The following is a 15,296-nucleotide window of genomic DNA, read 5'->3' as shown; positions in this document are numbered from 1 at the left end:
TGAAATTGCCTTCTTTATTTAATAAGGTTGAATGGTACATAGCTGATTGTGACATCACAATTCTCTGAAACACACACCATCACCCTGCAAATTTCTAAGGCTTTGTCCCAAGCCTTTTTTCTCTTCTGCTTGTTTATTCAGCTGCACAATTTACATGTGATTTTATCCCAACAATGAATCCAGTCCATTTTCCAGCTGTCCTTCTGTTTGATTTGAAGTTTCCAACTTGGATTCTTTTCAGAATAGTGGGATTCTGACTTAGTTAAGGCAGGAAAAGGAGATCTGTTCTTTTAACTAGGCTGATATACTGACATAAATATTTGAGTAAATTGTCTGCTATACTGTTTTAAAAGAATATATATAATATGCATGCATAAATATATATACATACAAGTATATACATATGTGCATATCTATTAGTCATGTTACCTATAATTTTATTAATAGAAATTGTATATTATAAATTATATATTTTATGCCTATTTGTGCATGAGTGTTTGAGAGGGCCTCTCACATTTTCCCTCAGAACCTCTCAGACACTGAACTAGCTCTGCCAGTGCATGTGTCGACCTCATTATCAGTGTTGATGGAGAAAGGGAAACAGAGATCCAGAGAAACAGAGAGAGAAAGAAGGAGGGAGAAGGAGAGAGAGAAAAAAAGATAGAGACAGAGATGCACAGAGACAGAGAGAGGGAGGGAGAAGAAGAGAGAGGAAAAGGGAAGGAGGGAGTGAGACAGAGACACAGAGAGAGAGGGAGAGAAGGGGGGAGGGAGGAAAAAAGGGAGACAGGAAGAAAGGGAATATACATACATACAACCTTTAATGCATTGAATGAAAATTTGAGGCTAATAAAAATGCTTACCTGAGGATTACAAACGTAGATAGTAAATCCCTGTTGCCCTGCCTCTTATGAGACCTACAGTTTAGTTGAGGGATGTATATGTGTGACACATATAAATTAAAGACAAGTTTATAATGAGGTTGTTATTTCATCTTACAGTTATATATGTGCTGTGTGTAGAAAGGAAGGGTAGAGTAATTGATTGTAGTAGAGAGAGCCAAATCTGGGCTTTCTGCTTAGAAGTGGTTGGTAGAGAGAGTGATGGATTTAGGTTGGAGGACCTCTATTCAAATCTGGGCTCTGTTATTTGCAGCTTTGTAATCTTGGACAAATTTCTTGCTCCCAGTGTCCTTGTCTGTAAAATTTCCTCATGGATCAAGATTACTTCTAAGGATCCTATGATTTTGAGCTTATTTTAAGACAGGCTGAGCTTAAGGTGTTTTTAAGGCAAACAGATTGAGATATGAGTTGGGAACTTAAAGAAGTCAAGGATGGTGATTTAGCTTTAGGAACAATGTAGAAGTGAACTAAAACCCTGGTAATCAATTAGACTCTCAAAAAAGAGACTATATAAAGAGAGAAGGAGAGAAGAGCAAGGACAGAACCTTAGAAAAAGTTCATGGGGAGGGATGTCAAGAAAAGAAGAATATTAGTGAAGTAAGAGAACCAAGAATGTGGTCCCTTTGAAACCAAGAGTAGAGAAAGAACCCAGAAGAGGTGGATGTCCAGCAAGTGTACCCGAAAAGTCCAAGTATATGAAAAGGGTAGTTAGTATTTAGGCAGTAATTTGGTAATGCTTTGCAAGAGCATTTTGAGTAAGTTTGAGAAAGGATCTCTGTGTCTGATATCTTATCCTGCCAGGCAATCTTCAGAATCTTCTTAAGACAATCAGATGAGTGATTCAATTTCCTCACATGATGTTGGTACACTGTCCAGGTTTCACAAGCATACAACAATGAGGTCAGCACAATAGCTCTGCAGACCTTCAGTTTGGTATTTAGTCTAATACTTCTCCTCTCTCACACTTTCCCTCAGAACTTCCCAAACACTGAACTAGTTCTGGCAATGCATGTGTCAACCTTATGATCAATGTGTACATACCTAGAAAGTACACTGCTAAGATAAGGTGAACTTATCCACACCATTCAAAACTTCACCATTTGCTGTAACTGATGGTTCCACTTATGGATGGTGTACTTTGGCTCATGGAACACCTGTGTAAACATTTAAACTATGGCAATTGGGCTGGCTGCAGTGTTTGAATGCCAACTGTGTACTTGCAAAATGCTTTTTTTTTTTTTTTTGGAGAACTCACACAGGTCAAGCTTTCACAAGTGATACAAGGACACTCTCAAGGTCTCTCAAGAATTTTAGATAAAGGCCTCATTTCTAAAATATATAGAGAATTGACTCAAATTTATAAGAATACAAGCAATTCTCCAACTGATAAATAGTCAAAGGATATGAACAGACAATTTTAAGTTGAAGAAGTTAAAACTATGTCCAATCATATGAAAAAAAATGCTTTAAATCACTATTGATTAAAGAAATGCAAATTAAGACAGCTCTAAGATATCACTACCCACCTCTCAGATTGGCTAAGATGATAGGAAAAGATAATGACGATAGTTGGAGGGAATGTGGGAAAACTGGGACATTGATGCATTGTTTGTAGAGTTGTGAACTGATCCAATTATTCTGGAGAGCAGTTTGAAATTGTGATCAAAAGCCTATAAAACTATGCATACCTTTTGGCCCAGCAGTGTTACTACTGGGTCTGTTTCCCAAAGAGAGCATAAAAAAGGAAAAGGACCCACATGTACAAAAATGTTTGTAGCAGCCCTCTTTGTGGTGACAAAGAAAATGGAAATGAGTGGATGCTCATCAATTGGAGAATGGCTGAATAAGTTATGACATATGAATGTTGTGGAATATTATTGTTCTATAAGAAATGATCAACAAGAAGATTTCAGTAAGACCTAGAGAGAGAGACTTACATGAACTAATGCTAAGAGAAATGAGTAAAAGCAGGAGATCATTAAACACAGCAACAACAAAATTATGTGATGATCAGTTCTGATGGACATGGCTCTTTTCAACAATGAAGTGATTCAGATCAATTCCGATGGACTTGTGATGGAGAAGGCCATCTACATTCTGAGAGAGGACTATGGGAACTGAATGTGGACTACAACATAGCATTCTCACTCTTTTATATTGTTTGCTTGCTTTTTTTCTTTCTCATTTTTTTCCTATTTGATCTGATTTTTCTTGTGTGGTATAAATGTGGAAATATGTGTGGAAAATTGCAAAAAAAAAAAAAAGACTTTTAGAATTGATTGTGTGACATGGGAGAAAATGACACAGGACTCATGCATGGTGTGCCCTCATCAGAGAAGGTCCTGTGCTCTATGAGAAAAACAGAATTGAATTAGCTCAGAAAAAGTGTTAATTGCACAGAGAGAAAGCACCCCAAATGTTCATGGGGACTCTGTGTCTCACCTATGGCTGAACATTCCAAGCTCACACTGGGCACACTAACTTGACTCTAACATAGTGATGTCATTTTGGTCCTTTTTAAGAATGAAGACCGACAACCAATTAACTTTGAGTAAGGTCGTGAAAGTGGGAGCTGTATTGCAAAGGCTTGATCATAGAGTAGATGTTGAGAATGTTGAAGCATTAGGCATTGATATCTCTTCAAAAAGTTAATTGATTTCAATAAGAAAAAAGAGATGTCACAGTAATTCAGTGGTATAGAAGGAATATAAAATTCTAGGTGTTTTTGTTTTTGTTTTGTTTAAGGAAATTATTATTTTGCATGCAATTTGGAAGGGAATTGAAGGAAGGAGGGACTGAAGGATATATAAAGGAACAACTGAGAGAGCTAATATTTTAGTTGAAGAAGGAAGGCATAAGGTCAAGGGCACAAATAGAAAACAATCTTAGGAGCAGGTATAGAGAGACACCTTCTATGAAAACAAGTGTGCTATTATGGAATTTTTTTCTTTTATCTTTTTATTTTTATTCTTAATATAAAGAATGATTTTCTGGCAGGAGCAAGTAGAGAAATTAAGCTGGAAATATTGGTAATATAAAAACCAGATATTAATATTCAAACACATTTATATACAACATTTAAATGTGTATGCATATATATTTGTATATTATATATATATATACATTATATATATATACATATGCATAGACACTCATTTGAAAAGTAGGAAGAAAAAAAGTGATGTTGTAGAATAAAGGAGGTGAATTAGAGTTGCCCTCATTAGATGTTCATAATTTTCCTCAGTAAAGGAGGAAGCTGGAGCATCTGTTGTAATTATGTACAGGGTGAATTGGAGGAGGGCGCTTCAAGAGAGAAGCAAAGGTTGGAAACAGTGGCTGTGGAATTAAATAAGCAGCCAATAAGATTAAAGTAGAAAGAATTGGCCAGCTGATGTTAACTGTCTTAATTTTCCACGTATTCCCCCAATGCATAAGGCATATTTAATGTGGATGCCTCTTGGGGGCAAGACAGATTTTCTAAGCATCAATGGCAGAGAAGCCTTTGAAAATCTCCTCAAGGGGCTCTGTGATTTTATTCTATTCAAATAAACTCATATGGGACCAAGAGGTCTATGGCTCCGAGTTGCTAAAATAGAGATTAAATGAATCTAGCATGGGAGTGGCAGGTGTGATGACTTCATTACCTCTTAAATATTCTTTTTTCACCAGAATAACCAGCTTCAAGGGGGTGGTGATGGTGTTTGGGGAAAAGTGAAGTCCAACCTCCATGTTAATTAATGGCTGGTTTATTCATTGTTATTGCTAGTCACAGCAGTAGTTTAAGGTCAAATGAGTACTGGTCTATTGTCTGTCCTACATAGTTCTTTTCACAGAGCCATTCCTCTGGCTTTGAATTTAGGACTCCTATTGGCTTTTAATCACCACTGATCCAGGCTGAATTTAAATGTTTTCTTGATGTCAAAGGTGCCATATCTCATTATCTCATTCCTGAGCCATTCCTCCTGGCCACAGTCTGATATTATTCAATTGAAATTTATTTTTAGCTCGAAAAGTGGTGAAAACATGCTCAATAGAATGATCCAGTTTGACCTGACTTTATCTGTAAGATTTTGACCTGCTTGAGTTTAGCCCAGGAATGGAACAAGAATTTGTTTCATTGAATTATGCACCAAAAGGAAAATAGAATTGCCATTCAAGGTCCTCCCGGAAATTTGGAAAGAGACCCAATAGACTCTCTGTGATCAGGTTCTGTGCTAATGTTTTTCTTTTATTTAATAGTGAAAATTGGCACTAAAAATTGAAGATTCTGTGGATAAAATGATCCTTGGGGTTCTTTAGTGGGTCTTTGTTCCTTAAAGGCTTCTTTGCATCTTTTCCTTTTTATTTCACAAAGGAAATTATGGAAGTCAATTTATAATAAAAGTGGAAATTTTAAGCCTTCTGTTCTATTAAGAACTCTTGGGTAAATGGCATGGATTAGCATATAAGGTCCTAGATGATGGAAAAATATTACATTTCCTTTCAGAATATCTCACTTTTGAAATGACATCAAAGTATATATTTTAACTGATTCAAAAATGATGTTTTAATGTTATTTTGAACACATTTGAATCATAGGCATTCAACTCCAAGAGGCCCCACCATGCATTATTTATAGCCCATCTATATTTCTAAAAAGTGGCACAATTCTACTTTTTTTTCCCATTTTCCAATGCTTTGAAATGGTGTAAAGAATTACTCCAGTTAAAAGTTAATTTTTAAAAGCCACATAATACTTTTTTATGTATTCTTTGTATTTGTATATATTTTATGTATTTTTGCTGATATTTGTAAATATAGCCAATAATCTTCCAATAACAGGCACATCTTTTAATTTCACTGAATAAGACATGGTGGATATACATATGTGTACATATACATATTATATATATATATAGACACATAAGTAATATTTTATTATATATTATAAATATATATGCATATTTTAAATTGTAGCCTCTAGAACTATATATAAGATTGTAATATCCAGAGATATTATATCCAGAGAAAAATTAGATGTAAAGGGAAAATAGAAGTTATTCTAACTAATTTAAGCAAAAACAGTGACAAATCTGCAGTAATTTTAGTTAGAATTTATATTTTCTTCATGCTTTGATATGGCATATCTATCTTCTTATGAAAGGAACTGAAAAAGGCTTTAATTATTTATAATAGCATAGGAGTCAGCATTCAAACCAAGGTGATTGGTAGAATATTATTTGATTATTTTTGATATGCAAGTCAATTTCTTTTTGCCGCAACCCCTTATCTGCCACCAGTGAGAGTTACTACTGGTATCATCAATTCACCTTCTCAGTCCCCAGCCTTCTATCATCTCCCATTACACTCTACTCTTTTTTGCCAAAACAACATGAAAGTAGATTAGTATCCTGATCTTTTCAAGAGATTGCCAAATTCTAAAATAAGTCTCATCTTTAATGGTGTGTAGACAGAATTATGCAAAAATTTTGCCAAATGGACTTGCCAAAAAAACCCTCTCCCCAAATATAGGAAAAGCCATGTCTACTCTGGATCCATTTTTTCCCACTTTGAATTTGGATCAAATTCTTTTGTGACTTCTAAATTGTAACCTCCTTGGGGTTCAGATGTTTTACATTTAGAGTTAGTTTTGTAATTTTGGGTGTAATATGTCCCAGTATGCCTATTCCTGACTGATTGCTTTTATAATCCCAAATACTGACTGATTGCTGTCATTTTAAAGACTTTTATATTCAACACTCAGAGTTTCTCAGTGCATGTTTGCATGTTATTTATGTTCTCTCCTTTTCCATGATAAACTTTGTCAATGTTTGACACCCAGATCATGAGAGTCTGATTTATAATGAAATGTTTTTCTCCCATTTGAGAGCCCTCAAAATGTAATGTAAGACATTATTGCAGATTGAAAAGTAAAGAGGATGAACAGTATCCCCTTCCTAAGAATGAGCCATGATGAAACCTCTTGATTTGAATCTTCCAATTTACATAGGTACCTGTTGTTTTCCTCCAGCATTGAAAAAGGCTACTACTGATGACTATATTCAGGATGAAAAAAATAACCCTAACAAGGTTGAAATTATTCTGAATAATATTTTCTTTCTTTTTAGCTGTCTCCGTAATGAGGTACAGCGCCTCTGCTTTTGGGTTTGCTGTAAGTAATTTGAAATGTCCTTTTATGCTGCTTTGCTCCATTATCTGAATCATGTAAACTTGCCATGGATTCTATGAATGTGGGTGGTCAGAATGCAATAACTATCTCTGAGATGATCAGCAGTGGAGACTATCTTAATACATAGTCAAATACTTTAGTATTCAGAAATGCTAAATACTGTAGTATTTAGCAATAGATTTGCTTTTGAAAACATATTCCCAGTAATAGAGTACAACTGTTTTGATATTTCACTCTTGAGTATATGAAAGTCTCTCAATAAATGTTTACTTTCCTGCAGTCAATTTCTGGTATGTTTTAGGATTTCAGCTTCCTTTCCACCCCAAATTTATTGTAGGCTTAAAAATGATATTAATTTTGGGCAGCTAGGTGGCGCAGTGGAAAGAGCACCAGCCTTGAATTCAGGAGGACCGAGTTCAAATCAGGTCTCAGACACTTAAACACTTCCTAGCTGTGTGACCCTGGGCAAGTCACTTTTACCCCAGCCTCAGGGAAAAAAAAAAAGAAAAAAGAAAAAAGAAAATGATATTAATTCAACTATTCTCTTTTGGGTGTGATTTCCTCTCCCCTCTCCCCCAGTTCCTCCCTCAATAGGGGGAGGAACTTAAGAGAAAGATAAGCCTATTTAGGATTGGCTCTAAATTACTTCCCAGGGGAAGTTTCTGCAAGCTTAATTCCTATTTGCTTTTGAATGAAAAAGGGATCTTAAACATTTTTGTGTCCTGGATCCCTCTGGCTATTTGGTGAAGCCTATAGATCCTTTCTCAGAACATTTTTAAAATGCATAGAATAAAGTAATTAGAATTACAAATGAAATAAATTATATTGAAATATAGTTATCAAAATATTTAAAATGAAAACAGTTTACTACCCCCAATTTCAGAAACCCTGCTCTAAAATCTAATTTAAAGAATGCTGAGAGCTATTGCTTAAGTTGTGATGCCATTTACAGAGAGGAGAAAATGGGATAACTACATTGTTTAACTACATTGTTCTGAAAGTTTCATTTATAAAAATAATCAGGGAAAGGGTTTGCATTTTTCTCTAATTGCACCAGATGAAAAAAATGATCAAACAAAAAGTGTGTCTCTGTGTGTGTGGGGACAGTAGAATGTAAAGGAGCTCCTTTAAACAATGAGGTTTCTTGTTTTTCTCCTTATACTCCCCTATGTAGATATATCTCATTCTCAAATCTATTTTCCTTCTCCAATAGAGAAGGTTTAGAGCATGTGGAAAAAATAGTCCCGAAGTCATTTAGTAGGAACTTCATCCAAATGATTTAAGTTGTATTACAAGTAGACCCAGTGTCTTTGGGATCACTGTACTCTGTTTATTCTTAATGTCTCCAGGGCTGGCAGCTAGAGAACATACCAACAAATCCTTCCCTATCAGTCTGAGATTTTTAAGTTAGCCCAAGTGATGATACCTTTTTGATGATGGTGGATTGGATGTACAGGGTTCTTGAATCCCCAAGAGTTTGCTATTGTGTCATATAGATCAGTGGTGATCTTTTTAAAAATGAATATGAAGCCTCCTTTTCCTGCAGTTAACTTGCTAAATGTTCCCAGAAAAATGACCTTAGAAGCCACTGACTCTGATTTCCCTCCTCCAGTTTGATGCCATCCTGGATGTTTTATCATCGGCGATTGTTCTGTGGCGCTACAGCAATGCAGCGGCTGTACATTCTGCCCACAGGGAGTACATGTAAGTATGTCTTAGCTCTTTTTAGACTGGGCAGTGGCAAAGTGCAGAGCTGTGGCAATTGGGTATGGACGGGTCTACATAAGAGGCTATGAAAAGGATGGTTATCAATGAACTATAATCTATATGTCTTTATGTTTCTAAGTAAAGAAGCACTTTGAGGCTCTTTTAATGGTTTTTGGGATAACAGGAAGTTGCTAAGAGATATAGATTTGACTTATTCAGAACCTGTTTCTCTCCTGGAAAAGAAATTGGATTCTATTCTATAATAAAGAATTTTCTTATCCTTGATTCTAACATGATATTGTTTATTTGTTTTTTTAAATCTATGTTTGGTACAGAATTGCATATTTCTTTTTTGGAGTCTTTCTCTCTGCTCTGTTAGTATATTCTGTTTTTTCCCCTTCCTCACTAAGAAGTCTTTTACGATTAGGGGATCCTGCAACATTCATAAATGATTTTTTTTCTCTCTCATACTCCCTCCACAGCTCTTCATTTATCATGACCCACATTCACTTTCTCACTTTCTCATCTCCCCCCAACTTCTGTCACATGAGTATGCTTTTTCCACTCCCATACCACTTCATTAGCAAGGTTTCCACAGAAGTCTTTGTGCTGGCTACTTAGTTCACACCTTTCCTCTTCCCTGTCCCTTTTGTTCTGATAGCACTATAATAAGAGGATATGTTATAAAGCAGGAGAAAACTGATTTTTCTTCTAAATGTACACTGAATATTGATTGTCATAGGTAGAACCAGCATCCCGACTCTTTAATCAAGATTTAGTACTTCATTTCATGTTTCATTCATTCTTTTCATGTATTCACAATTACTTTTAATTTTAAAGTCAGTTCAATAGATAGCAAGTGCCTACTAGGTTCATGACATTGTATTAGGTACTGTGGGATATAGAAAAGGATATGACTCAGATCCTGTTTTTAAAGGGCTTAATGAGAAATTGGGATGTGTGTGTTGGGGGGAGGACAGGGAAAGTATGACCTGAAAAAAATCATGAGAGATTCAAGAAAAATATGAGAAATATGAAAAGGGATATCTCACAATCAAACTATAGGAGAAAATCAAATGTACATTGAGAAGAAGATAATGCCAGAAGTAGGCCTTGAAAAAAAAGGTTTTATTTTTTCATTTAAAAACAAAACAAACAAGAACAAGAAATACTGTTTTTAAAATTAAGGCTTAATAGACAAAAGAGAGGAGAGAATTTTTAACACAGTGCAAAAATCTAAAATATTTCTTTTTTAATGGAATGGAGTAAAATGAGTTTATTTGAGGTATAATTTGAGCTAAGACTCACAGAAGGGAAAAATCAAGATAAAAACAAGGTTATAGAATTTGATTGGAACACAGAATATATGAAGGGTAATAATGTGGTAATGGTTGTGAAAAGCTAGACTGGCATCAGAGTATAGAGGACCTTGGGTTTGAGAATCAAGAATGAATCTTTTATTTATAAATAAGTTGAGAAGTGATGTGATCAGAAAAATACATTAGGAAGATTATATGAATAGTGGTATGAAAGGTTCTTTAGAGAAGAGATGGATTAGCAACATGCAGTACAATAAAGATATTTAAATTAAAGACCAGTTGAAAACAAAAGGAGAGCTTGAACCAGGGTAGGAAATAGAATTTAAATGAAAATAGAAATTAAAGGGTGAAAAATTAAAGATTATAGAAAGAGAATTGATTTGGGAAGTTACTAGATATCTGAGATGAGGAAGAGAAAATTCAAAGGAGTTTAGGGTTTTTCCATCTAGGTATTAGAAGGAAACAGTGCCATAATAGTTCTTTTTTCTGATATATTTATTTGAGTTTTGCAATATTCTATGTAACACATCTGGGTTGCAAAACATTTTGCTTATTATAGACTCATGAGGTGAGTATTATTTTTATCCTTATTTTATTTGAGGAAACAAAGTTAGAGACAGTATGATTCACTAACAGTTACACTGATAATTAAAACTGAATCTAGGATACTACAAAAGGGTCAAGGACATTAAGAAAATGGGAAAAGACAATGAAATATAGTAATAAAGTGGTTTTTAGGAAACAATCTTAGAATTCAGCTTTGATAACCTTAGATTTCTTGTCTTTCAAATGAAGAAAATGAATTAGATGATATTTAAACTGCTTTCTACCTCTAAAAATGGTTATATAGAGGAGTCAAGGAGGTGAGATCAGAAAAAGATCACTCAATTATTAGTAATTCTATGGAAAGAACATTTTTATTGAAGTAGTGGGGACAGAAACCAAGTTGCAGTGGGTTTGAAGAGGTGAGACAGTCAAAAAAATCAACACAGTGTATAGGCTGCTCTTTCTAAAAATTTGGCAATAAAGGGTAGAAAAGAAACAGAGCAATGACTTAAGGAGTACTAGTAGCATAGACCAAAATAAGCTTTTTTAGTCTAGAATGTTAGTCTTTTAATAAAATGTAAGCTTGCTGAGGAGAGGTCCTTAAATTTCTAAGACCTTGTATGGTACATACTAGGTGCTATATATTTAGCAATTGCTTCATGATGGATTGGTCAGAAAGGAACTAAATATCTTGAGGACAGAGGTAAAGAAGCCATTAGAGAATAAGAGATTGAAGGCACATGGAAAAAATTGCTAGCTAGTCAGATTTTTAAATAATAGAGAAAAACCTAATTGTCAAAATGAAAATGGAAAGTTCTTGACAAAACAAGAGGAAATAAAGAAAACCATTAGAAAAAAAAATTATGGCAATAAAATAGCTAGCAAATGAAATTAATGAATACTTAACAAATTATCACAAGATGAACAGAACCAAGAAATTGAAGATTTAAATAAACTAGTCTCAAGAATAGGAACCTAATAAAACATAAAATAACTCCTGAAAGGGAAAAAATACTAAACATCAATTCACTTAAAAATAAATTCTAGCAAACATTCAAAGGGAAAGAAATTCCTATTTTAAATTATTTGTAAAAATAATAAAAAGAGGGCTTTGTATATGCTTATACCCACTACTAGGTATTTTTCCAAAGATTATTAAGAAAAAAATAAAGAACTCCTATATTCTAAAATATTTATAGCAACTCCTTTTTGGTGGCAAAGAACTAGAAATTGTGGGGATTCTAGTCAATTGAGAAATGGCTGAACAAATCGTGATATATGATTGTGATGGCATATACTGTGCTATAAGAAAAAATGGGCTTATTGATTTTAGAAAAACATGATAGATTTGCATGAAATATGTAGTGATACTGTTTTGGGTTTGCAAGTCAATTAAGGTTAATTACTTGCCCAGGGTCACACAGATAGTAGTATCTGAGACCAGATTTGAATTGAAGTCCTCCTGACTCAAGGGCCAGTGCTCCATCCACTGAGCCACCTAGCTGCCCCTCATCATATTGTTTTAGAATGACTTTGACTACATCATTTTGACTAGTATAGATACTCAAATTAAATATAAAGCATCTATGAAGTAATATCTGCCTCCCGAGAAAGAACTGATAAATAGACGTATTTGTAGAATGACTTTCTTATGTATATATAGTTGTGTCTAATAGTAAAGATCTCTAGGTGAAGGGAGTGAGGGAATTAAAAAAAAGAAAAAAGAACATGATAGCTTTATTATATATTTTAATGGAATAGTAAGTTGTATATAATAAATTTGCAGTTTTATGTGAAATCATCTTTTTTTATTCTACTGTGTTATGGAAATGCTGGTTTTATTTCATAAATTAAAAATTAAATAAATACAATTTTAACAAGAGGTCTTTGACAAAATTCTTTCTATGAGACATGGCATTGATATCTAAACAAGGGAGAACAAATTCAGAGAAAAAAAACTATAGAATGTTAATAGCTACAGTTATAAATATAAGGACTGTAATAGCAGATTTAAAAGATTATACAGCATACCAAGTTGGACTTATAGATTTAATGTAATATTAGGAAAAATATAAATGTAATAGATCATATTAGTAACAGAAGCAGTAATAAAGGATTATATTAATAGGAATAGAAAAGAATTTTTTACAAAATAAAATATCCATTTTAATTTTAAAACTTTTAAAATAATAGGAATAAATGGATTGTTGATAGTATCTATCTAAAATTAAGAGCTGGCATTAAGTATAATTGAGACTTTTTAGCATCTTTTATAATCGTATCAGGAGTAAAGGAAAGATATCCATTGTTATCAATGTTAATATATTTCTAGAAATACTTTCAACAGCAAATAATCAATAAAAAGAAATTGAAGAAATAATATACTAAATAAGCAAACTACTTGCAAACTTATTTTTAAAAATCAGCATAAGAAAGTTCATAGTGGGAACATAAACCCAACAGGACAATGTAGGAACTAATTTGTTAAATTTGAAATATATAGAAATAACTCAAGCAAAATGTAGTTGAGATTTTCATCTTCAATTGAAGTACTTTTTCTGTTCTTGTACAATGAAATGATTGTATCTGTTGATGTTTGTCAAGTTCATAATAATAATAAAGAATATTTTAAAAGATATATGAGAGATATGGGAAGAAAAAAAAAGTTGCCAGGCACTATCCTAAGTGCTTACAATTATTATTTTATTTGGTCCTTACAACAGCTCTATGAAGTTAGTGCTATTATAATCTCCATTTCACAGATGAGAAAACAAAGGTGGACAGAAGTTGTGTCTTGCCCAAGGTTCCATAGTTAGTAAGTGTCTGGGGCTGGATTTGAATTTGGGTCTTCTTAGCTTCAGGGCTATTGCCTTATCCTATCCTAGTGTCACATACTTGCCTTTTTTGAATGGTCTTTGGGCAAGATCATGGCAAAAGCAGAAAAAGATGGGATAAATTTATTGGTGCTTACTGGGTCTGTGTCCTAAGAAAATCATAAAGGAGAGAAAAAAATCATAAAGGAGAGAAAAGGACCCACATGTGCAAAAATGTTTGCAGCAGCTCTTTTTGTGGCGGCAAACAATTAAAAAATGAATAGATGCCCATCAATTGGGGAATGGCTGAATAAGTTATTTATACATGAGAGCAATATTATTATTCTATAAAAATGATAAGAAAAAAGTTGAGTTTTGTAAGGACTGGAAGGATTTACATGAACTGATGCTGAGGGAAACAAGTAGAACCAGGGTTACATTGTACACAATAACAGCAAGATTGTGTGATGATCAACTATGAAAGATTTAGTTCTTCTGAGTGGTTCAGTGATCCAAAGCAATCCCAATAAACTCTGGCTAGAAAATGCCATTGCATCCAGAAAAATCTCTATGGAGATTGAATGTAATCAACACATGCTACATTCACTTCTTTTTTCTGTGTTTTTTTTTCTCTCCCATGGTTTTCTCCTTTTGTTATGATTTTCATCTTTCAACATGATGCATAAAGAAATGAGTATTTTTTGATTTTTTTTTAAATTAATAGTTTTTTTTTTTTTACCAGATATATGCATGGGTAATTTTACAACATTGACAATTGCCAAACCTTTTGTTCTAATTTTTCCCCTCCTTCCCTGCCCCCAGATGGCAGGTTGACCAATACATGTTAAATATGTTAGAGTATAAATTAAATACAATATATGTATACATGTCCAAACAGTTGTTTTGCTGTACAAAAAGAATTGGACTTTGAAATAGTGTACAATTAGCCTGTGAAGGAAATCCAAAATGCAGGCAGACAAAAATAGAGGGATTGGAAATTCTATGTAGAATTCTCTGATAAGAAATGAGTATTTTAAAAGTTAATATACATGTATAACCAGAAAGAAATTACTAATGGAAGGTTGAAAATCTTGATTTTAAAACTACTAAATTCCTTCTTAACCTTCTGCGTTATGACATGTTGTCATAGTGATTTTAGTCATTCTCAAAGACATTAATGCTTTCATGTGTGCTTGAAATTCTGCCATTCAGATAGTCATGTAAATCACTGCCCATAGATGCAAAATTAAAATTCTTATGAGCAGCAGTAGGATTTATTGTGTTAAATATGAGTTTGCATATATTACAACAGAAGGTCGATGATACTCTGATAGTCATAGCTGGGCAACTACTGGTATCCTGCTTTAATTTAGGTAAAATGGTATCCAATATATTCTGGGAGGCCATTCCTCCCAGACAACTGATGATTTGTGTTGTCAGTGAATGGAATCCAGACAATTTGGAGTCATTCCCATGAGCTAACACACCTTACACAGTAGTGACAAAAGTAAATATCTTGAAAAACAAATATTTTCTTTACAGATCCACCTTTAGCCCCTCTTGGAAGAGCCTTCACATATAGATTATCACTGTAGTTGACATTGTTTCCAGTTGTTCCAACACTCTCCTTTGGTACCAGATGTCCTATCTTTATGTGTAATTTCACTGCCAACTGAAATTTGGAAACGAATAAAGACTAAATCTTTGTATTCTTAGCTTCCTTTAAGATAGGATTTTCAGTGCTTATTTTGACAGCATGTATACTAAAGTTCAAGTTTCACTCTGATTACATGAACATCAAATTCAGTACTTTTATGTACAATTTATTTATTTATTCTGT

General features: G+C 33.7%; 1 protein-coding gene across 1 annotated transcript in view; it reads left to right on the top strand.

The window, feature by feature from the left end:
* TMEM163 (transmembrane protein 163) overlaps positions 1 to 15,296 on the top strand; it is a 304,131-nt gene that overhangs the window by 173,127 nt on the left and 115,708 nt on the right. Inside the window, exons 4-5 of the mRNA XM_074301879.1 lie at positions 7,010 to 7,053; positions 8,684 to 8,775. Coding sequence (XP_074157980.1) covers positions 7,010 to 7,053; positions 8,684 to 8,775 — 136 coding nt within the window. The remainder of the gene's footprint in view (positions 1 to 7,009; positions 7,054 to 8,683; positions 8,776 to 15,296) is intronic.

Source organism: Sminthopsis crassicaudata, chromosome 3 (genome assembly GCF_048593235.1).
Source record: "Sminthopsis crassicaudata isolate SCR6 chromosome 3, ASM4859323v1, whole genome shotgun sequence".
Taxonomy (NCBI): Eukaryota; Metazoa; Chordata; class Mammalia; order Dasyuromorphia; family Dasyuridae; genus Sminthopsis; species Sminthopsis crassicaudata.
The sequence above is the reverse complement of the archived record's forward strand: the minus strand, read 5'-3'. Positions and strand labels throughout refer to the sequence as shown.